Source organism: Bombyx mori, chromosome 17 (genome assembly GCF_030269925.1).
Source record: "Bombyx mori chromosome 17, ASM3026992v2".
NCBI classification, from domain to species: Eukaryota; Metazoa; Arthropoda; class Insecta; order Lepidoptera; family Bombycidae; genus Bombyx; species Bombyx mori.
The window spans coordinates 15,018,608-15,043,867 of record NC_085123.1 but is presented as its reverse complement, the minus strand read 5'-3'; the positions used below and the strand labels follow the sequence as shown (position 1 = coordinate 15,043,867).

The window sequence follows — 25,260 nt, the reverse complement described above, 5'->3', positions numbered from 1 at the left end:
CTCTGACCGGGTTCTGACCCGGACGAAGATCGGACGTCGGGTGTCAAAGTGCAGGGGAGTCGTTTAGTGCGGTAGGGCCCTAAAGCTCCTTGGTCCCGCGGTCTGCTCCCAACATCAGCAAATCGTCAAGTCCCACATACCCAGCGCGCCCCCTAGGCGCGGGGACCTCGTAGGAGGTTCGGCCCCCGGCCCGAAAAAACATAATTGTATACGTCACCGAATCTTTCTATATAATATTTATAAGCCTCAAGACATCTGATCAACTTGTACTGAAGCGTACGTATTTTTAAAGCAAGCACAAGCTTAGCCTCGCGTTGAACACAGAGCTCCTGTACCAGCTAGCTACTCCTGTTTGCCATTGTTTTTATTTTCAGACTTCGGACTTACATTCCTGGACATAGGTCCCTCCAACGTTCGCCACAGTAACCGGTCCTGCATTTTTATAGTGACTAGTTTTTTTGAAGTGAAAACTTCTTTAGAATCGTTGTGATTTCAAACCGGATGCAACGGAAAAAACGACAGGTAAGAGACACAAATACAAAAATGTGTAGGAGGAAGCCAGCAAAGAATGAGACAGAAATATACATACTATTTAATACAGCGCCATCTGTGAGATTTTTTAATACTAAGGTGTGTATGAAAGCTCTTGTAGTGAATTTTAATTTAGGATTATACGTGAAATTAAAATATCAATTCACAGAGAGCGCTACCTTACAATTATTTACTAATGACAAAATTTTACATATACTTAAGACGTTTAGGATAATTGTATTTTAATTTTGGGAGGTTTCACTTCTACCACGTGTGAATTGCACACATATTTTTTTTTTATTGCCCTTGTAGGCAGACGAGCATACGGCTCACTTAAAGTTGAGTGGTTACCGTCGCCCATGGACTTCAGCAATGCCAGGGACAGAGCCAAGCCGCTGCCTACCGCTCATGGTCGCCCGCTAGTGGTCCGATGTCGAAATTCGACTATAATTATTTAAAATTATAAGTTTGAACATTATTATGGTTCTATGGTCAAAGACTATTTATACTTCTATAATCACAGATTTCGCCAAGACTACACTTTAGACAAATAATACTAATCTATTCTAAATTTAACCACAGACTATAAACAATAAGAAAAGTTTGACAATAAACAAATAAATAGTATGCATGCGTGTGTGTGTCAAATAAATGGTAGTGTGTGTAATGTTTTTTGATTTAATCTAGGTATTTTATGCACAATTTTTAAAAAATTAAATCAGTCTGCACTCCTTATCTACCTAATATTCTTTATAAGTGTGGGAAATTTCATAGTCCTCCGTCCGCGTAATTTTCGTAAAAAGGGGTACAATTTTTTTGCTTCACTTATTAATATATAGATTTAAACACATTAATTTTTAGACATTTTTTAAATTAATAGATTTAAATACATTCACGACGCGAACACAACGTGACAGCAGACTGCAATCTTGCACACGTCGCGCCACTTTCCTCATCCGAAAACGATATAAAGGTACCTACATACATTGGTGAGTATTGTGAAACATTCATCAACGTTCACACTAACACGCATTAAGATCCGGTTTAAAACGAAAGCTTAAAGGGCGATTATATAATGCATTTAAGGCCTCTACCACGTGTCTTAAGAGAATATCGCAATCATTATTCTCTGATGTCTTTGGGCTGTGGTAATGTCTTAACACTAAATAGGCTGTGAGTTCAACTATCCATCTAATACAAAGTGTGACGTTTTAATCGTTCTCTTGGTGCTGAGGATCGTGACTCCCAAGTGTATCCAATCTCTGGAATATGTGATCCACACCTTTCACTTTCTATAATTGCAATACACACCTGTCACCACCTATGTTTACAGTTTATTATAACAAAACATCGTATTATCGGAATTAAACTAATTTAATTCGGAGGTCGATGCCCGCGCCGCATACAAATGCTTTTTTATTTTTTATTGCATAACTTTTAGGATTGCACAGACGAGTAAATACGTCATAGTGTAATGAGTAAATGAGTGATAGTGGAGCTGTAGATATAGACAGAGCGATGATACCCACTCGTACGGACTGCCAAGACCCTACCACCGGTAATCACGCAAATTTTATATAAAACCTTACAAAAGAGTATAATATCCGTGGTGACATTATTCATAGATGTCTAGAATCTCAGTTATAAAGGCAACGATGCGCGATGCAGGAGTGAATAGATGCTGTTTCTCTACAAGAATACACCATAAGACAAACTTCAACGATATTTGACGTTGTTTAATTTAAAAAAATAAAAGAACACGTATTGCGGCATAACTAAAATAGTTAGACATATGCTGTCGCGACACTTTTTGTAAATAATAATGTGTTCTACAAAGTCGTAGTACATTATTTTATCCTATCATCAATAGTTTTCGCAGGGTACGCGATGTCAAGAATATTTTAGGTACTTTTTTTACACCTTGGGTTACATTATTGGAGTTTTAGTAAGGATCCCTATTTTCTTCAAAAAAGATTATAGCCTATGTCACTCGGGAATAGTGTAGTTGTAGCTTCCAAATAGTGAAATAATTTATATTTTAACTTTAAATTTTAATTTAAACAATAGTAAAAAAAAATATTTGTAGGCAATCTTCTACTGGGGATTTGGACAGCAGACGTGAGTCCGAAGTCTTCGGATAATTAAGGATCAGGAACCCGCTGACTGGAAACCCCGCGGTAACACTCCCATTACACATTGTAACGCATTCACCTTACATAGGAATATAAGGTGAAAACTTGGTTACACCCACCGGTAGCCGCAGTGGAGAGAATGTTACTCTTAATTAACGTTTATCCCAGGGCGCCATATAAATTAAATAAAAGTTGAATTGCAGTCACACATAATAACATATTAAATAAAAAAACACACACACACACACACACACGTATACAATTAATTTAAAAGACTAATAAAAGAGATAACTAAAAATACTTAAACTAGACTACAATGTTCTCGCCGAGCTCCCCGTTGCAGCGCTGACTTTATCCGATGGCTTGTTGCACCGAAAACATACGCATTTCGCATACAGAAACAAGTGCACGCGTGTTAAATGACACAACTTGCACACAGGAAATGTGGAATTTAATTATATCCATTTCACATCTTCAATAGCCAGTTGTGACGCTGAAACGGCAAATATCAATTTGGTTTAGTATGTAAATCGATCGACTGTACTGTGTTTCTAATGCGATAGTACCTACTCATCAAAATTGTGACATTTACAACAACAAAAAGTTTGAGGATTTAAAGTAAAGAGGAATTGATTTTTCGAAAGTCGAACAGTTCAGTGACAATGCTATGGTACGTTGTATTAATAGTGACGTGCCTATTCTATTATTCGTCGCGTCGCCTGCGATATTTCTCGTCGAGGGGAATCGCTACGCTTCCGACAACACCGTTTTTCGGGAATCTGACAGCTGTCACGTTCGGTCGAGAAAACTTCGTGGAGGCAATCGCTAAGGGATATGATGCGTTCAAGGATCAAAGGTAAAGTGAATTTACAAATACGTGTCGATTCAGAATGTATGTATAAACGTTTTCCTTAGACGAATCGTAGTTTTTGATTCGACTTTGATGTTTCGGCTTTTGCGAAAGACAGCGGAAGATTTCCGTGCTCTATTTCGGATTGTTTGATTTTTTTTCTTAAATTATTACAATCAAAGATTGTTACGTAGCTTATTACCTAGTTGGTAGGATCTCTTGTGAGTCCGCACGGACAAGTACCACCACCCTACTTATTTCTGCCGTGAAGCAGTAATGCGTTTCGGTTTGAAGGGCGGGGCAGCCGTTGTAACTGTACTGAGACCTTAGAACTTATATCTCAAGGTGGGTGGCGCATTTACGTTGTAGATGTCTATGGGCTCCAGTAACCACTTAACACTAGGCGGGCTGTGAGCTCGTCCACCCATCTAAGGATAAAAAATAAAACTTAAATAGACTCTCTATTTTTTCCATGAAAGCAATTAGCACTTTTCTTACTGTTTGTAAAAGCTTAAGGAGAAAACACTTTGGTTAGGTATTTTAAAACATGACTGGTCAGCACTAACTCAAAAAGCTTTAGAGTTTTCCCTGTCTGTTCCTAGTTGGCTTGTCTCAACGTTCACATCATAGTGATCACTATTTTCACGAACCTCCACCTTTATTTTCGGGACCTGGATTAGTATTAGGACATATATTGGAGCTGCACACACAACTGTCCTTTTTTTTACGTGGGGAATCCATTTACGGATACCCGGTCGAGGGGGGTAACAGACCGGGTTATGTCGGACTCCGGCGCCTCCAGAAAAGAAGAGGGAGAAGAGGAAGACCGGGGTCCTCCTTCCTCCTTCCAATTCCTGCCGGGAGACTACGCCTTGAGAAAGGCGCGCGAGACGCTGCACGGCATCAGCCACGCAAGAGCTACCCCGCAAAATCGACTACCGACTAAACGCCATCGAGCTCCATCACTCCGACTCCACGGAACCCACGGTACCGCACAGTGCGCGCCGAAGGTTCGCCGTCGCCGGTACCCGTCCTGACAGTAGGATGGGATTCCATCCCCGGGAACACACCACTGCCCTAAATTCCTTATTCTGGAACCTCAGAATTATTCAATTAACAAACCTTGCATTCGAAATGACATATGCGTGTGCGATATTCACTCACGCAGTCCGCACCCGCGTATGTGACTGACCTTGTAATCCCGATTTTTATGGATAGCTGTGGAAGCATCGTGATAAGCTTCACAACCATCTAGATTTCGAAACCATACATAGGTATTTGAAGTCATACAACGCTACTTTTGACACTATAAGCCCTGTGGCCATCGCTAACTAAAGCCCTCATCCAACTCACGCTGGAGCCAGTAACTGTTAGCCCCATATAGACGTCCTCAAGGCTCCACCACCCGATCCACTCTCAGTGGTGTTAGACGCACTAACACTAGCCTCAATCAAAGTACTAGTGACCATACTGATCGAAGAATTCGAGGAGATTTACAAAAACTGCTGATTTGAAATTTCGTTTTAATTTGACTCTTGCAATGGAGTTGACAATTATTTTAGGAGCAGCGCTCTGTCTTTTTAGTTTATTTATTTATGTGATTTTTAGTCGTATGACATGACAAAACGGATGCTGGGTCACGTGTTGTCAGTGAAGGATATCATATCATGAATGTCATCACCTACATTGTGGGTATTTATGTGTGTCACTATCAAACCTATTTCTGCCGCAAAGCACTTACAAGTTCCTATTTGTCGAAATCCCCATTCGTACAATAAAACGAACGTCTCAATGTTGGTGGTTGTGGTATATTATGCATCACCACTAACCGCCATATAATACGTGATAAACTTAAGCAATCCTTAAATCGATATAAACGTACTCGTTCGATTGCAGATATTTCGGTCTGTATCAATACTTGGTGCCGACTCTCGTACCTCGGGATCCTGAACTAATCCGACAAATCCTCGTGCGAGATTTCAGCGCCTTCGCCGATAGAGGAGTACACATTGACGAAGAGTGCGACCCACTTTTCGGCCGGAACTTAATAATGCTCAGAGGTACACGTTCAAGCTTGTCTAAAAAAGGGCATATGCGAGGATAGGGTTGGTATAGCTGTAACTATCATCGTGGTGTAGTTCCTTGTCTTATAAAAATCCAAACGTGAGGTTAGAATTATGCTTATATACAAGCCTGAACCCCTTCTCTTGCTCATTACTGGAACTCTCTCGCAGCTAATTCCTTTCTGGCGTCTAGCCTCTGGCATTCTACCGGCCAACTTAAAATCTGATAATTCTTGAAATAGCTTTGAGATTTTCACCTTAAAAATTAAGATTTTTTACTATTATTGACATTTATTGTAATACGCTGTCATAGATTAAAGAATAAAGCATCTGAATTTTTTTTTATTTTTTTTATTGCTTAGATGGATGGACGAGCTCACAGCCCACCTGGTGTTAAGTGGTTACTGGAGCCCATAGACATCTACAACGTAAATGCGCCACTCACCTCGAGATATAAGTTCTAAGGTCTCAGTATAGTAACAACGGCTACCCACCCTTCGAACCGAAACGCATTACTGCTTCACGGCGGAAATAGGCGGGGTGGTGGTACCTACCCGTGCGGACTCACAAGAGATCCTACCACCAGTAAACTTAAATACTTATAATACTTATAACGCGACGCAGCTGGTTAGGCCTGTACCATTTTTCTAAGCATTTGCTTGACGTTCTTAGTAGATACATGAATTACTTCCGTGAATTACATCGTGCATCGAGTGGTCAACATTTCAAAGTAGAAACGGCCTTCAGCAATGAAGAGACCGACTCAGAAGAAGACCTGCGTCATGATAATCGCCTTATCGTTGCCGCCGCTGACTACTCCCCGAATCCTTATCATGCAGGAGCCAGTCACCGTCGACGCCCTAGACACGTCCTTACGGATCCATCAGATCCAATAACCATTGCATTAGATGCCTTCAGCTCTAATACTAATAATAATAATAATAACTCTTTATTTATATAACACCTTAATATGTACACAGTAAAGTAATAAAACAAAAGTCGGTATATAAATCGGCGGCCTTATCGCTGAAAGCGATCTCTTCCAGGCAACCTTGCAGGGAGAGGAATAAGTTAACTGGACGGTGCTATATCTTAATAAACTTACATAAAAATATATACTTAAATACACATGTGAAAAATAAATACCATATAAGATAAACTTACATACGATTAAATACAAATAAATACTAAAAATATACAAGATAAAATACAAAAGAAGTAGGAACTTATACAGTTATATCATAGAAGCAAAGTAGTGCGATTTCAATCTGGACTTGAAAATTTCCGGCGAGGAAGATAGTTTAATGCTTAAGGGTAACGCATTCCATAAACGGACAGCCTCAACCGCAAAGGAATGGTCATAAAATGACGTCCCGTGAGCCGGAAACTTCAGCATTAAATTCTCCGATGACCTGAGTGAATGAGAGCTTGCAGTATGTAGGAAATCAAAACGTTCCTGAAGGTAGCGCGGGGACGAGGAATTAAACAGGACACTGTAAAGAAGAGACAATATATGAACATTCCGGCGATAACGAATAGGAAGCCACTTGAGCTTAACTCGATACTCAGAGACGTGGTCATATTTGCGTAAACCAAATATAAACCTTATGATAAAATTTTGAAGCCGCTCATGTTTATTTAGCTGGGCCTCGGTTAGATCAAGATAGCTGGCGTCGGCATAATCAATAATGGGGAGTAACAGAGACTGTGCAAGTGCAATTTTAGTAGAGGCAGGCTTAGGGACCCCGGTAACCGTACTCGTCGAACTCGACAAAGAGGTCGACGTGCAACCTAACCCATGCATCAGCCCGCTGAGTTTCTCGCCGGATCTTCTCAGCGGGTCGCGATTCCGATCCGGTAGTAGATTCATTCGCGAAACAATTGCTCTTGAGTTGTTAGGTCTCCTTCGGAGGCGCTCGGGCAGTTGTTAGCAAATCCCGCCCCTCTTGGCTGAGCCTTTGCTCGCCCACCTGTCCTGGTGAAACTGGAAAGGCCTTCGGGCCACCAGTAAACTTTCAATCATAAAAAGAAAAAAAAAAAAAAAAAAAAAGAAGACCGTGCGACCTAATCATGACGTTGTCACCACTGTTCTATTATTTGACGGATATCTTCTATAGTATAGTGTTCTGCTGTATCCATAATATAGTATAGTTCTATAGTATAGTAACCTATAACCTCTCCTTGTGTTAGCATCCTTTCGATATAAGAAGGAAAGCTGTCATTCTTGACAGCATATCTTAACGTGTGGCGGCATTACTCATTTTCTCATGGCTACCGGAACCATAAATACCAGGCAAACTGAAGTACACCCAAACCGGTGTTTTCCGATCGCTATGACATGTCCTTCTTCAAACGAGGCTTGTGGAGAGTATTAAGCGGTAGGCAGCAGCTTGGCTCTGCCCCTCGCATTGCTGAAGTTCATGGGCGACGGCAACCACTCACCATCAGGTGGGCCGTACGCTCGTCAGCCTACAAGGGGAAAAAAAAAATAAAAACAAAAAAAAACCTTTTTCGTGAGATCAGGTTCAAAATGGCGAAGTATGCGAGTGGCGCTTTCTCCGGCGTTCTCCGGAGCCCGATGTCGTAACATGGCACCGTTGATGGTGGAAAGCGCTAAGTCGGTCACAAACCACCTCCAGAAAAGAATAATTGACGAAAAGGTCATTGACATTAATAACGTAAGTTCTGAGTGATAATTTTAGATTATTTGTAAGAAAAATCGGGTCTGTTCAAGTAACATATCATGGAAAGTAAGGGAAAATCGTTTTAAAGTCACGTAGTGTATGACATTTTTTTTTAAATCGTATTGCTTATCATTACAAAAGTTCGAAGTTTCATTAACCATATTCTAGAGTTAAGTGGTGCAGCGATACAAAAAATCTGATAGAATCATATTAAGCTGTAATGACTATCGGCGTAAAGGGATGCTTTATTTTCCATCCAGCTCCATATTTCTGTCTAATTTCAGCCATTCGTCCGTCTGGTGTAGTGGTAAGTGACATGGTCAGTACACAAAGGGGTCGCGGGTTCGAATCCCGCCAAGGGAAGATATTTTATATGTATGATAAATATAAAATGTCCTTTCCAGGGTTATGGATGTATATTAAATATATGTATGTGTATAATAAAAACCTTACATCTATTTGCGTTATCCGGTACCTGTAACACAAGTTCTTTACGAACTTAGCACGGGACCAGTTAACGTGCCGTGATTGTTAGTAAATATTTATTTATTTATTTATTATTCCTCCAACCAACCAACGACATTACAATCCAACCAAAATATCGATAGGCGTTTTGATCGTATGCCCCTCTCCTCATCTGCATTTTGGACCCTTCGAATAAAATCTGCACGTTTTTAATCAACAAGCGAAAGTAACCTTTATGCAGAGCGTATAAATTTCATTTTACCCAGATAACTATGAGCTACGTGAATGACGTCATAGCGTCATGCGCCTTCGGCTTCGCGGTAGACTCTCTGAAGGAACCAGACAACTGCATCTACAAGCTTGGTCAGAAAGCGATAATACAGGACACAACGCAAGTGATGAAGTTCTTTGGCTACGAGAACATTAAGACTGTTATGAAGGTGAACCCTCGTTTGGAATACATTTTAGGGATATTAAAAACACAGAAGAAAGCCTCAAAGTCTCAAATCAAATCAAATCAAATCAAATCAAATCAAAAAAAAATTATTCAACATAAATGAAAGTACATACTTGTTGAACGTCAAAAGAACTACCGCCAATTCACATGAACTAGCCTCCGTCCTGAGAAGAATTGGCAAGAAACTCAGCGGGCATGTCTTTTTTTTTTAATATTAGATTATTTATTTTTTTATATTAGTTTTTTGTTAAATATTCATTTTTATAATGAGTGTTATAACATAACAATTATTACAATATTGAAATACCCGGAGCGAGCAACTCATTCCCACTTTGTGCAATCTTCTCAATTCCTCAGCTGTCCTATCGAAAAATTCGTACAGAGCTCTCGTTGATATTTAAACATCATTTTCATCTTAATCAGGGGTTGAAAGTGAAAATCATCGCGACTGAAGAGGCTGAACAATTTGGTCTACTCTTCAAATCGGCCCTGAAAGCTAGAAAGGAGAAACTGGTGGGGCCGAGACCGGACTTCATACAAATATTAGTAGACGCAATGCAAGGTATGCTTATATACGAGTTAGCTAACTAGAATATTATTATCTCATCTCTTCCCGTGAGGACCATGTAAAAGGCCACTAATGAATTCACCGGAGAAGGGGAAACAACATTCTCCGACAGTAAAATTCAATCAATAACCAATATTTATTAATTGTGATATGTGTTGTGTACGGGTAAGTATCAATAGCTTATTTATTTCTCCCTAAAAGCCATCAGGTATTTCAGTTTAAGGTGTGGAACGGTTGTTACGCAATTAAAAAAAAATACAAAGCTACGTATAAAACTAAAAAAAAACCTGGCTCCATTTTTGTTGCATTTCTATTGTCATTGATAACGTAGGAGGAAATCGCCGGACTTCCGCCCTTCACTGGGGATGAAGGGCGGGGCATGTCGGAGTCGAACCGACTAAAACCTCCTGTCTCTCAACAACCAACGTCCAAACCTCGCATGAGACAAAACTCATGACAAGGCAAAGGGGGGAAAGTGAAGCGTTTAGTGCGGAGCACATCTCTCCCATCACCCTCCCCCTCGGGACGCCGGACTGGCGGTCGTCGGCGCCACGACCACCAGCCCTCTCGGTCGGCAGGCTATCCGAAGCCCGCCTAGATGGCGCCGGTTAGAATGGTCTATCCTACGGAATACCCCGCTGGGTCAGAACCAGCGTGGGTTGAGGATAGCCGGCCTTCCATCACCCGGATGCTCATGCATAAAACGCGTGCAGAGCAGCTTGCACGTCGTCTTCTTAGGCCCCCTTCGCCGGTCCCCAGGCCGACATGTGAGGGAGACCCGAAACACTTAGAGGGCCAGGGCTTGGGCGAGATCCGCCTCCCTGGCCCCCGCTCGACGGCGGCGGGCCTGTGCGTCTCTCACGTGCCCCGCCGCCTCCTTCTGCGAGATGGTGCACTCGCAGAAGTCGAGCATCGCCTTCCACGACTCGTCGTCACCGAGCATCGATGCCACAACACTCGGCAACGACAAGTCGTTTCCTATTTTTGCGACGAGGACACGGCGCCACCCCTCCCATGCGGGGCAGGCGACGAGCGTGTGCTCCGCCGTGTCCAAGTCGCAACCACAATGGTGGCACTCTGCCGTCGGCTGGGCTCCGATCCGGTGCAGGAACTCACCGAGGCAACCATGCCCAGTGAGCACCTGCGTGAGCCGGAAAGTGAGGCGTCCTCTGTCACGATTCACCCAGTTCACAAGAACCGGGCGAATCGCCTCGACGGTCCTACGACCAGCCGAAGGATCGGCCAGCCGTCTGGACCATGGTTACTGATAACCATTTAGTAGTGAATTGGTTGTCTATGCACAAAAAAAAAACAATAAAAATAATAATTAGGTATGTTAATCTCCTTCGTGTCATAAATTATAACGTGGAAATTGACGTTTCGAGGGAATTTAATGCCTGTGCCTAGAATTCGCAAAACTTGTGCCTACAAGCCGTGTAATAGAATAAAAATGTTACCCTACACAACTACGCGCCAAATTATCAATCTCAAGCTGAACGGATCTTTTCTCGAAAAAATTCTAAAAAAACTGAACTTCTTTTTGACGAAAAAGTTTATAACAATCTATTTATTTATACTATAAACTATTAAAATCCTTTGATTTCTAACAGGCAAAGGTGACGATGACAAGATCTCTTCGAATTCAACAAACGGTAAGGTTCATTTGAAAATTAAAAGCTATTTAATAATAAACAAAAATGTGTGTCCATCGCTGTATACTCGTATATTTAAGACTTAATAATTTAAGAGCATTTATAAATAACCATTTAAAATGATTGTGCTGTGAGCTTAGCATTGATTTTTTTTTTTTAAGTTAAATTTTTATTAGGTACCTTTTTTTGAAATACTTTAGCGATTTATCTAAAATATGTGAAAAAAGCTCAGCATTAAAAGGGTTAAATAGGCACAGAGCACGCGTTCACGAATGACTTCAGCCAAGGAGAAATAATATGAAAACTGCCATAGTTGAATAACTTTTCATCATTTTGGTTGGTAGAGGATCATATTATTATTATTATTATAATTTTGTAAAAGTTTATCTGCATGCTTTAAACTAATCAAGTTTCACTGATACTTAATTTTTACAACAGAAAATATAATTTTCTAAAAATTACCTTGTTACCGCCGTACGAGTGAAAACATTCGTATATATATCACTTTGAATGACGCCTTTTTCTGTTTCCTTTAAACATTTTTCATCACAGGTTCGAAAGACGACTCGAGTAAGGTGATTTCTGAACTAATCTAAAACAAACTTAAGCGTTGAAACAACACTCAGATCAAGATTAAATTTTGATTTCATTGCGTAGTAAAATTGGAATAATTTTTGTTTAACTATTAAACCATACACTCGCACTAAAGCAGTCAAACGACGCGGATAAGGAACGCCGACAGCAACAAAGCCCTTAATAACAATAATTTTAATTTGTTTCATACATTAATCGATGTTCGAAATGAAATGGATGTGGCATTTCCCAGAAACGGTACAAAAATGATTTAGCTCAGTTCTCTAACATAACCTCTCACATAACATTTTATAACATTTATTATTTTATTTTTATAATGTTTTATTTAGGTTAGGTTGCACGACGAGCTCTTTGCCTAGTTCGATGAGTACGGTTACTGGAGTCTCAAAGCCTGCTCCTAGTGTTAGAGCTAAATACATACCCGATTCTGTGGACTGAATGGAGTAAATTATCCCGTAGACACAGCCCATTGAGTTTCTCGCCGGATCACGTGTTTGCGATCCGGTGGTATATTCTGAGAAGCATGCTCTTGCTAGGGCCATTGTTAGCAACACCCCCGGTTTGAGCCCCGTGAGCTTACCTACTAGCTCGGTGAATCTAATCAGAATAACCCCTCGAGGTTACTAGAATAGGTAGGAAAAAAAAAGAGCTAAAGGCGCAACCCTTGCATTAGAATGCAAGGGTTGCGATCTTCTCTGGTGGGGATACATTGTAAATTCGTACGGTCGGATACTATCATTCTACTCATTTATGCCAGAAAGTATTCCTTTGTTCTAAAACAAAGAGTAGAACAGCCTTATTACATTACTATTATGGTGTAAGGCCCGCCGAGGTTCAAATCCCGTACAGAAGTACCTACAATTTTTGTAAAGAAACACGTGGCTAAGATTATGAAGAAAAAACAAAACACATAAATACTTTATTTTTTTGGTTTTTCGATCAATTTGGGCTTTTTGAAACTTACTCTTTGGGGTTGTAATACACGTCCAGGAGTAAGCTCATATTCCCTCAATCGTTATTTTACTCAGCACAAAATTGGTGCGTCCATTATTTACATATTCCTTGTATCGCACGGTACACGTCAGAGGCAAGTTGTGACGTTGATTGACGTGACGTCATTTTATGTAATTATGAAAATGTTCGTGGTTCATTATTGTTTGAAATTATTTTAATACGCCTACGAAGACATTGTGTATTATTATTATGTTGGTATTTAAAGTTATAATTTTGAAACCAGATTTTTTAATATTATCGTTGAGCATATTTAAGTCAACAGAAAAAAGTAAGACTTCGTTTTGAACTGATCCAATTATTTGTTTTCCTTTGATACTTTTTCTATAAGTTGCGCTTCTCATTCGGCATTTGAAAAGACCTCTTAGAGATTCTGCCTGCTACAGCCGCGAAATAATCGTGAAAGGCAAATAAGCTATTAACAATTTATAATTGCGACTTCAGAATCATGTCTGAACCAGTACCCCGTTATGCTGGATAGACTTTACGCCAAGTGGACGGTGTGAATGTTCACCTATATACTCAATAAATAAATACAACTTATAATTGCTTCTCGGCGGAAATGTCTACATGGAACCACTGCGTTCATACCCATTTTTTTCCTCCTCCGTGCGTCGTATTCCTCAGTACTGAAGTTCGTGACCGTTACGGTGCACTTTTGTTAGGACTATGTTCCTCCATTCACTCCTGTCCTCCGCGCAGTGGATAGCGACATTGATGCTGGATTCCAAAGTCGTCTTAATCTGATCGGACCAGCGCATGGGACTACGCCCCCAGGGCGTGAGGAGACGCCTAGTTCTTCCAGGATTGAGGCGTTTGTCCGATGCGCCGTCCAGGGAATCCGCAGCATTTCCCTCCAGCTCCACATCTCAAACCCATTTTTTTGCCATGGGCCACGGTAACCACTCACCATCAAGTGGATCGTATGCTCATCTGCCTACAAGAGCAACAAAAAAAAAAATGAATTTCGAAATTTGAAAATTTGTATTATAATATAAAATATATTAACAATTACAAATTACACAAAATTAAATATACATTCATATTAATACATTACAACTGACAAAATTATTAGTTTTCTACAGCATTCACAGATGACGACTTAGTGGCCCAAGCGGTTTTATTCTACGTGGCGGGCTACGATACGACAGCGAACTTAATCAATTACTTCCTCTACGAAATGGCGGTGAATCCTCATGTGCAGGAGAAATTAAACCAAGAAATAGCAGAGATGTCTGACGAAGGAGACGTATATGAAGCGATCCAAAGGCTAAAGTACCTCGAAATGTGCGTTTGTGGTTAGTTGACTTTCTTGTTGTTGTTCTTGTTGTTGTTGTTGTACTCCTATGGTACTGTTACATATGCCCCTCAATAATAACGAAATATAAATAATAATGCAGACTAAGGTATTCCTGAATGCATTGTCTCTATATAAAGACGAGCTTGCTAAAGCGTGGCCCGTTCATAGTTCTCGTCGAACCCCTCGCTTGCGACGAATGGCTCGACAAGTAAATTAACCCACAGGCAGTTTGTTGAGTATAAAAGACACACTTGATTCAAATAATGAGTTTCCGCTATTAAAAGCCACCGTGAAGGTAATAAAGGCATTGTTAATTTAGCTTCATTCACGAAGGAAGCCGGTAACTACTCAATATCAGCCCGTTTTTCCACGTAGGTACAGCGAGCATCAGTTCAAGACAAATTTTGTTTTCTTTTTATGAAAAAATTTAATTTCATTGGAAGTATATTTGTGTAATAAAATCAAGCAGAAATTTTAGACATCTACAATGTAAATGCGCCACCCACCTTGAGATATAAGTTCTAAGGTCTCAGTATAGTTACTACGGCTACCCGGGTGGGGTAAAATACGTTTACGTTATTTACGTTACGATACGATCTTTTTCTTTTTATTGCTTAGATGGGTGGACGAGCTCACATTTCACCTGATGTTAAGTGGTTCCTGGAGCCCACAGATATCTACAACGTACATGCGCCACCCACCTTAAGATATAAGTTCTAAGTTTTCAGTATAGTTACAACGGCTGCCCCGCCCTTCAAACCGAAACGCATTACTGCTTCACGGCAGAAATAGGTGAGGTGGTGGTACCTACCCGTGCGGACTCACAAGAGGTCCTACCGCCAGTGATTACGCAAATTATAATTTTGCGGGTTTGATTTTTATTACACGATGTTATTCCTTCACTGTGGAAGTCAATCGTGAACATTTCGTCATGATCGTAGAATAATGTCGGATTTGAAAAAAATCCAAAATCCACTTTTTACCATATTTGGATACTACATTGTCTAAATATTATTGCTACATTAAAAAAAAAATTACATGTATTTTAGATTTCAAATTAAGCAGTCGGTATAATGACGGATTTGATAGACGCTCATAGTAAAATGACGCTTGTACTTAATCGTCTCTGCACGACGCGCGCCCGGCCCTCCCACTCCCGACGTATCCACGCAACCGACATTGTTCCTCGAAGTTGCCCACGCGTTGTATTTAGATTCGATTTTTCTTAAACATTTACACTAGATTACCTCAGTTACCTTTTTATTAATTATTACGTATCTAGTCTTACGTACCGTGTTAAAAGGTGTGTCACAATGAAACCAGGACGATCAAAGCTTATGTTAAAACTGGTGGAAGAAAGAAGCAAAAATGCACAAATTACGAATTTTACTCATGAAGAGTGCACTGATGAGGAGGACTGTATACCAGGTACTCCAGGTAGGTTAATTAATTATGTATTAACTTTTGGTATTATTTAATTTTTGTATTAAAACCATATTTACTAAAGTAAATGAATAAAGTATCGGTTCTGACTATCTGTCGGTTTTCTACGGAAAATTAAAAATCATTTAAAAAAATTATTTACATAAAAAGAATGTTGGATATCGGATTATACATTATTCTGAAGAGTCTGTGTTATATTTAAAAAAAAATTGAATTTTAAAATTGTATGTAACTATACTACATTTTTCTATGGATATAATAGTGACGGGTGATCACAACCGACGTTATTCAATGAACATGTTTTTTTATCTAATAGTCGTATCTGACCATCCGACTTTGTTCTTTGCACTAAATTCAGATCCAGCTTTATTCTACTTAAAAAAATGATTATTTGTATATATTTAATATATTTTTCTATAAAAAAATAATCCTATGTCAGTAATATTTTACCCGTATAAATAAAAAGAAGTAAATTGTTTTATTTCTGTACTTCCGAATCTTTTTGTTCTGAATCAATTTAAGGGTGTAAAACCTCACCTTAGGCGTAAACGTTAACTTGTGTTATTAAGAATTTATTTATTTTTTACATACTGATATGTTTTCAGAATGCCATTCACCTTTACCTCCAGGAGTACGCCATGCAATAGTAAAATGAACGACGTTTATGAGAATGTCTTTGCAGACGATGTACACCGAGCAAACGAAAGTATTACAGATGAAAATAGGAATCAAAACATACCATCCTCTACTTGTTTTCTTAGAGAAAATCACTTTATAGTTGGATATCAAAATGCTTCCACACCAGATTTACTCTCGTCAGAAAATCAACATACCGTGTCCCTAAATATCAGCCCAGCTTTAAGCCCTTTAAATACCTCTATCTTGATATCAGATATATCACCTTTCCCACAACTGATTAACTGATTGCCATTACCAGCAAAAGGCCATGGCGAAGTCTGTAACGATTTTTGTTGTTGCACTCATGATGAAGCGGACTATAGCAACTGTCCTTTAATCAACACAGTTGTGTCCTCATGCCAGTCGTGTCCTCCAGTGCCTCGTATTCGATGTAGAGGTAAAAAACGAATCCGAAATTACGATGATTGAAAAGAAGTTACTAGAAAGCGCTTAAAAATGCCGGGAAATAAACTCCTCCAAAAAGGGCCTTTTTGTTCCTTCAAAAACTATGGGTGAGTACTTGCGCGTGTAAAAGTAAATGTTACACTATGTTGACCCTTGAAGAAAGACAGGGTGCATTTGATAAGTTTTGAGAATTAGGTGATTGTGAGAAACAATGGTTGTATGTTGCGAATTATACTACAAAACAGCAAAAGAAAAGGGGTCTTCAAAGAGCTTTAAAGCATAACCGTCAATTCACTAACAATTATTTTTTGCCAAAAGAATCATCAACAATAGAGGATTGTAAAATCATGTTTTGAAGTACATATTCGATTAGCGAAAGGTTAGTTCGGACAGCTTGGGATAAGTATGACGGAAGCACTTTGATTGAAGAAGACATGAGGGGGAAACATAAAAATCATAATCGGATTGTTGACGATGAAATGGTAATGTGGGTTTGCACCCACGTTGAATCATTTGTACCAGTAGAGTCGCATTATAGAGCAGCGTCCAAATGACTGTATTTAGGTGACTTCGGTGACTTCAGCATCGGTCGGATGTTCAATTTATACAAAGAATTGTCTGAACTCCAGCCTTAAAGAAAGCTTATGTAGGTCTAATTCCAATCAGTAATGATAAATATAACAATGTTATTAGTCTTTGCAATTCCTCAATAATACCCACGAAATATCATAAATTTTTCAGAAGTTTAACTCATGGACGTAATGTTACTGAAGCTGGTAATGAATCCGACTGAATAATTGTGCACTAGGGTTTTTTTTTATAATTTGAGTTATTTTATTGTTATTATTTTGATCTCTGAAGTTGTGATTGTTAAGATTTTTTTCATTTTAATAAATGTTTTTTTCTTTTCTTTATAATTAAATTCTATATAATGATTAGTATTTAAATTTTTAGGTTAGTAATTTACCAAAAAATCAGTAATCATATCCAAATAGAGTCAACATTATAGTCTGCTTAGTCTATATAGTAATAAAAGAATACCTACTATTGATAATAAATACTTAATTTAAGCATAATGTATATCATGTTGATTAAAAAAGAGTAAGACCAATTAGTCTGTGCTTTATTTAAGACATCCTAATCTGGTTACTTACTGACCACTTGCCGACCTATAATACTTACCTGCGGTTAAAATTTAAAATAATATAATATGACAAATAACATATCCGCCATAATATTACTCTGTAAGTTAATAGAACATGATCGTAAAGTAACTTCCGTCATTCCTTCAACAGTAACTTTCCGAGGAACAATGTCGGATAATACTATGTGACTGTATCAACTCCAAAGCATGTGATTTTTCAAGAAAACTGTGTAATTTTAAGTTATTATTTTTATTTTATTTTAAAACGAATCCGTTTGTTTGCTTGTATGCCAATTTTCATAATTACAGAATTTGAATCTAAAAAGTTATGACAAAAAATCTAACATGACTATTTGAAATGGCTGCCCTGTGAAGTTTAATATTTGTCAGATCCGTCACTATTCTACGACTATGACGATTTGTTAAGTACGTATTTCATTAGAAAAATTGGTACCCGCCTGCGGGATTCGAACACCGGTGCATGGCTACATACGAATGCACCGGACGTCTTATCCTTTAGGCCACGACGACTTCAGAAATTCAGTAAACTAACCCATAGACACAGCCCACTGAGTTTCTAGCCGGATCTTCTCAGTGGGTCGCGTTTCCGAGCCAGTGGTAGATTCTACGAAGCACTGCTCTTGCTAGGGCCAGTGTTAGCAACACACCTGGTTTAAGTTAGAAAAAAAAGGGGGCAGAACAGAATTGGCTTGAGATACTATTTCTTTTATAAAATAAACTCAGTATCAGTCACAGTTTCCTTTTTTTTAAAAGAGCTCCTGGATCCACTCCGTACTCAGAACAGTACCTCCCTGGTACATAGGGCCCTCACAAGCTGTTTCCACTTGACCCTGTCTTGCGCTTGCTCCTTGACATAACTACAGGTCACATCGGCAGTCTTCATTTCCCTCTCCACCTTAATCATCATTTTTGCCTTGACCATTATGGACAAGCAACCTGCTGTCAAGTGGTTACCTGGTGCAATAGACATCGACAACGTTGATAGCGCCACCCCCCTTAAGATATGATTTCTATATCGCAGTTTTACAATACAACGGCTGCCTCGTTCTTCATACTAAAACGCTAGCCCGCTGAGTTTCTCGCTGGACCTTCTCAGTGGGTCGCGATTCCGATCCGTTAGTAGATTCATTCGCGAATCAATTGCTCTTGAGTTGTTAGGTCTCCTTTGGAGGTGCTCGGATAATTATTAGCAAATTTCACCCCTCCTGGCTGAGCCTTTGCTCGGCCACCTGTCCTGGTGAAACTGGAAAGGCCTCCGGGCCAACAGTAATGTTCCAATCATAAAAAAAAACTGAAACGCATTACTGCTTCGCGGCAGAAATAGGCGGGGTAGTGACACCTACCCATGCGGGCTCACAAAGCGCCTTACCACAAGAAATCGTAGAAATCAGCAGTGATTATAACAAATTGCTCCTGTACTCCCAATTTTGATTTCGTAGGCAGATCAGTAAATGCGCCACATAATAGTTAGTGGTGAATGCACCGTCATTCTTGCACATCGACAGTATCAGAGGTCCAGCCAATTCATCACAAACCTCTGTTTCTAAGCCTCGTTTGAAGCAGAACCTGTTTGAGTGCTCAAACAACTGCGTGCTCACGATCCATTAGTTTAATAGAAACGCAGATTTCAAATATTTCTCCAGTGTGCCCAGAGCTTAAGATATACCAGTGATATATTATTTCATAACCAAGTGTATAAAACTAAGCCTTTAAAACGTTATAACTATATCGAGTAGTGAAATGCTGTTTGGTTTAAGGACAATTAAGGGACATTTCTCTCAATACGCGACATTTATCTTAGTAATTAAAAGTGCGTTTTATTAACTACTAGCTGACCCGGCAGACTTCGTAGTGCTTCAATCGATAAATAAAAGACCTAAACTTTTGGATAAAATAAAGTTAAAACAAACAAAAGGAATCCATCCGATGGGGGGGACATCATAGGAAAAACAAAATTGTTATTTTTATTTAATTCCGAGCATTTTCATATTTATTTTAAACTTTCGCGGGACTTCCACAAATCATTCAAGATCAAAATTAGCCAAATCGGTCCAGCCGTTCTCGAGTTTTAGCGAGACTAACGAACAGCAATTCATTTTTATATATAGAGATTAGCATCAACAATTCAATGTTTGTAATTGAATTTCAATTAAGTTAACTCCATTCAAATAGCTCTGCTTTGACGTTGCAAAAATGTCGCCTCAACCAAATAATCTTTCACCCCTCGATATATTAATAAACGTGAATAAAATATATAAAACCAAGTATATAAAGTATATAAAACTGGTTGAGCCCCATTCGGTGAATGAAGGTTTGGATCTACATAATATAAATTTTTACAATGTAGGCCTAAACGCAGTAACGCCGGTCTAATCTGGTGTTTTTTTTTTATTCTCATTATATTATATTATCCGAGGTTACGTATACATACAGTATCTTGTGGTCACAAAGGATCAGCCATCATAAAGCCGAAAAAGTAATATTAATTATGTTTACGACTTGCAAAAACCGAAGAATGTACCATAAGTTTTTTTACTTAATTTCAGAGGTCCTACGACTCTGGCCGCTGGTGGGTTCCGCCGATAGAAGATCAGTAATACCTTACGATTTCGGCCCCACGTATCCTGACAGCAAACACAGTCTGATCGTAAGTATAATGAACAGTTCTTCAGAGTGCTATCGTGTAGTTGTCGTCACGAAAATTCATCGTCTCTCAAAAGAAAACACATTAAAACGCGCATAATGAATAATGTTTTGTATGAAGATAAACAGGGTAGGGTGTAACTTGAGCCCACACAGGATCTCCTCAATCCGCCTATTTTTATCCCAAACCAAATCTATATATTAATACGTGAAGCAAAAACTTTGTATCCCTTTTTACGAAAATTGCGCGGACGGAGGAGTATGAAATTTTCCACACTTATAGAGAATATAGAGAAGAAGTGCACAATGCTAATATTTTTTTAAAATAATGCGTAAAAGATACATTTAATCAATAGAGAAAACTTACACACACTACATACCATGTATTTGACGCACTAACGCATGCATACTATTTATTGTCAAACTTTTGTTCTTGACGTCTGTTGTCAAATTGAGATTAAATATTGTTTGTCTTTGGTAATATTTTTTATAGTGTAGTCTTGGCGAAATTTGTGATTATAGAAGTATAAAATACAATCATAATAGTGTACAAACTTACAATTCCAATTAATTATAGTCGAATTTCGACTACTGCGGGACCTCTAGTTGTAATTAGAATGAAAAATGACGCAAATAGAAATTCGTCCATACGTCTAAAACATTATAATCCACGCAGGCTCCAACGGGTATCCACATATGGATACCGATATATTCCATCCACCGCGACGAGCAGTACTGGCCCGATCCCAACACTTGTATTCCGGAGAGATTCTCACCAGAGAACAAAGGAAGCATAGTTCCTTACACTTACTTGCCATTCGGGACTGGACCTAGGCATTGCATTGGTGAGCTATTATAACTCATATCAAAGTCATCAATAAAAGAAAATACATTTTCCAAAAAAAATAGAGAAACAATTATTCTATGAATGATGCCATTCTTTTTATTTTATTGCTTAGATGGTTGGACTAGCTCACAGCCCACCCGATGTTAAGTGGTTATTGGAGCCCATAGACATCTGCAACGTAAATGTGCCACCCACCTTGAGATATAAGTTCTAAGGTCTCGGTCTCTAAGGTTACAACGGCTGCCCCACTCTTCAAACCGAAACGCATCACTGCTTCACGGCAGAAATAGGCAGCGTGAAGGTACCTACCACCAGTAATTACGCAAATTATAATTTGATTTCATAATCTTTCGTAATCTCATAATAAGGACTAATAATCTAGATATTAAATATTATATAACGCTGGGGAATCCATTTACGGGCGGTTACAGTCGAGGGCAGTAACGGACTGGGTTATGTTGGACTCCGGCGCCTCCGGAGAGGAAAAGGCAGACGGGGAGAACCAAGGTCCTCCACCTCCCCCAATTCCTCGCAGGAGATTACGCTACCAACCGACTACCGACTAAACCGTATCGAACTCCACCACCGGCTAAACCAGACCTACGGCACCGCAGTGCGTGCCGAATCAGCGGTGTAGTGCTCTGAGGAATTGTTTGAGATGATACCACCATCTCGTTTTTACCATCGCACCGCCCGCCACCGAAGTAGAGTTCATCCATACTACCTGGAGCCACTGCGTTCATCTACAGTGCGCTTCCAGAGATATTTTTTGCCACGTACCATCCGGCTATGTTTCCCGAACGCTATGACATGTCCTTCTTCAAACGAGGTTTGTAGAGAGTACTTAACGGTAGGCAGCGGCTTGGCTCTGCTCCTGGCATTGCTGAAGTCCACGACCGACGGTAACCACTCACCGTCAGGTGGGCCGTATGCTCTACTGCCTACAAGGGCAATAAAAAAATAAAAAAAAACCCTAGGAATACTACTGTTGTTAAACTGACCACATCACTAATCATCATATTATAACTTACTTAACTATCTTAACTTAACTACTTACTTAACTATCATGTAACTTACTTGAGACCTTAGAACTTTCTCAAGGTGGGTGGCGTATTTACGTTGTGGATGTCTATGGGCTCCAGTAACCATTTAACACCAGGTGGGCTGTGAGCTCGTCCACACATCTAAGCAATAAAAAAAAAACATCACTCTAATCACCATTTTTCGCTTCCAGGATCACGTTTTGCTATACTGGCAGCGAAAGTGTTTTTGGTTAAATTCCTAAAGACATACAGAACGAAAACGCATCGAGAAAAAACAAAACTATCGCCCAGGGCGTTCATACTGCGGCCCCGTGACGGATTTGAACTCACAGTTGAACGCAGGATTGAGAATGACTAAATAAATTACCGGACAAATTAATGCATGATTCGGAGACCTTAGTGATAAAATTGTCTCAGTCTGTCGATATCATGATACGGGTGGGAAATCTTCAACTAAACGATTGATAAAATTCACAGATCACCTCGCAACAAATTCAAAGACTGAAACATCCGTTCAAAACATTGACGTGTTACTAGTACTTGCTACTCCTCAAGACTGGGGGTTAAGGTTTTTTTTATTTTTTATTATGGTTATTGTTTAGATTGTAAATTGATTAGATTGTATTCTTCTACCCACTCATGTAAAGCTTTCCTACGTTAAGAACGGTTAGCTGGTAGAAAACTCAATTGTTGAGTTAAGCTCGGCATTTTTATATCTTATCGCAATTACTGCAATATTAACTGTGTGTACAATAAAGAATAAAGAAAGGAATTATTGTTAAAAAATTGTTAAACGCAAGCGTTAATATTATATAGTTGTTAATTTGGGGCCTATGGATCTACGGAGGGACTTCGCTTCTCTCTGTATTTTTTACCGTATCTTCCATGGAGAGTGCTCTGAGGAATTGATTGAGATGATTCCACCATCTCGTTTTTACCATCGCACCGCTCGCCACCAGAGCTCATCCATACGACCTGGAGCCACTGCGTTTATCCACAGTGCGTTTCCAGAAATATTTTCAGCCACGTACCATCCGGCTTTGGAATGAGCTCCCCTCCACGTTGCTTCCTGAATGCTGTGACATATCCTTATTCAAACGAGGCTTGTGAAGAGTACTTAACGGTAGGCAGCGGCTTAGCTCTGCCGCTGGCATTACTGAAGTCCATGGACGACAATAACCACTCACCATCAGGTTTTTTTATTTTTTTTATTGCTTAGATGGATGGATGAGCTCACAGCCCACCTGGTGTTAAGTGGTTACTGGAGCCCATAGACATCCACAGCGTAAATGCGCCACCCACCTTGAGATACAAGTTCTAAGGTCTCAAGTATAGTTACAACGGCTGCCCCACCCTTCAAATCGAAACGCATTACTGCTTCACGGCAGAAATGGGCAGGGTGGTGGTACCTACCCGCGCGGACTCACAAGAGGTCCTACCACCAGTAAAAGGTAGCCAGAGGTAGGCCGTATGCTCGTCTGACTACAAGAAAAATAAATAAAAATTTAATGCACACTTAGACACAGGCCATTGAGATTCACGCCTGATCTTCTCAGTGGTGGTAGATTCTATGGGGCACTGGTCCAGCTGGGGCTAGTGTTGGCAAATTTCGGTTGAGCCCGTGAGCTCACCTAGCCATCCGAGCATAGTTGGAATAGTCCTTTAGCCTATGCAAATAGATAGAAAATTAAATGCGTTTGTGAAATATTTTTTAGACGAAAAGAATCTTTAATTTCGGTTTCAGGGTGGCTTTTCCTTTCACTAAGACCCACGTCTTGTTATAGCTGATAAGTAACGGCTACTATTCATCATTTAGTGTGCATTGTGAATGAACTAGTTACCATAATAAAAATAATACTATCTATAAAAATACAAAAAGGATTGGTTCTGTAGTCATTATTATATCCGACGTTGCGAATACTGGAAGTTTTCGTGATCACAGACAATTAAGGTACTTGCTATTCGTCGACAATGTTCAAATTCAGACGTCAATATTTAAATTAAGCTAACTACAGTATGATTTTAGATTTTCTTTAAATACCGATTAAGAGATTAAGCGGAGATGTAGAATGTAACCGAGATGGAGGAATGGCGGTGTTTTTAGTGTTTTAGTATGACGTCAGCATTGCTGACATTCTTGCAGAGTTCTCGAAGGGTCTCGGAGATTTGACGGAGTGCCCCTAATGTATTGTGCGATAATAGTCATTCGTCATAGATTATACACTTAATATATTTGGTCATTCGTACTTATAGTAGAAAAACGGGGTAGCTTCGTCATAAAATCTCTTGGATACCGTATTTAGCAATTGCTTACATTCATAACATTATGGAAACAGTTAACTAATCAGTTAAATTTAGTTGTAAATAGCAACGTTGCGCCGATATACATACGTATAGTATTTTTTGGTTTTCAGGACGGACGACGTAGATAATAGCATTATGTACATACATATTTAGCAAAGTTTGAGGTTATATTGAATGAAGATTAGATTGATAGATGAAACGAACGTGTTATATTATGGAAAAATATATAAATGTATGGTACCCTAAAACGTGCAACATCGCAATGCGAGCTGCATTTCACAGTTTCAACAAAAAAAAGACAATGGGATAAAAAACGCGCTGCCACCGTCTACTTCAATAACGCTATATCCATTATGAAATTTTAATTAGCACGTGCTCGCATCTAATTATCTCGTTTATGAATAAAATTTTGTAATTTTCGAAAA

The 25,260-nt window shown here is 39.3% G+C and overlaps 1 protein-coding gene across 3 annotated transcripts; it reads left to right on the top strand.

Moving 5' to 3' along the window:
- Nucleotides 1-3,020: 3,020 nt before the first annotated feature.
- LOC101742830 (cytochrome P450 9e2) lies at nucleotides 3,021-25,260 on the top strand. 3 transcript variants are annotated; one of them, XM_021348324.3, is made up of 11 exons: nucleotides 3,021-3,519; nucleotides 5,410-5,573; nucleotides 8,100-8,254; nucleotides 8,992-9,165; nucleotides 9,606-9,744; nucleotides 11,361-11,402; nucleotides 14,093-14,305; nucleotides 20,545-20,645; nucleotides 21,318-21,486; nucleotides 22,723-23,099; nucleotides 24,946-25,260. In XM_021348324.3, exons 1-10 carry the CDS (start codon nucleotides 3,326-3,328, stop codon nucleotides 22,887-22,889), a joined length of 1,518 nt encoding a protein of 505 aa, XP_021203999.1. In that variant the 5' UTR covers nucleotides 3,021-3,325; the 3' UTR covers nucleotides 22,890-23,099; nucleotides 24,946-25,260. The 3 variants fall into 3 exon arrangements, with proteins under 3 accessions (XP_021203999.1, XP_062529442.1, XP_062529443.1); XM_062673458.1 differs by having other exon boundaries at nucleotides 22,723-23,724; nucleotides 23,993-25,260; XM_062673459.1 differs by lacking the exon at nucleotides 5,410-5,573 and having other exon boundaries at nucleotides 3,347-3,519; nucleotides 22,723-23,724; nucleotides 23,993-25,260.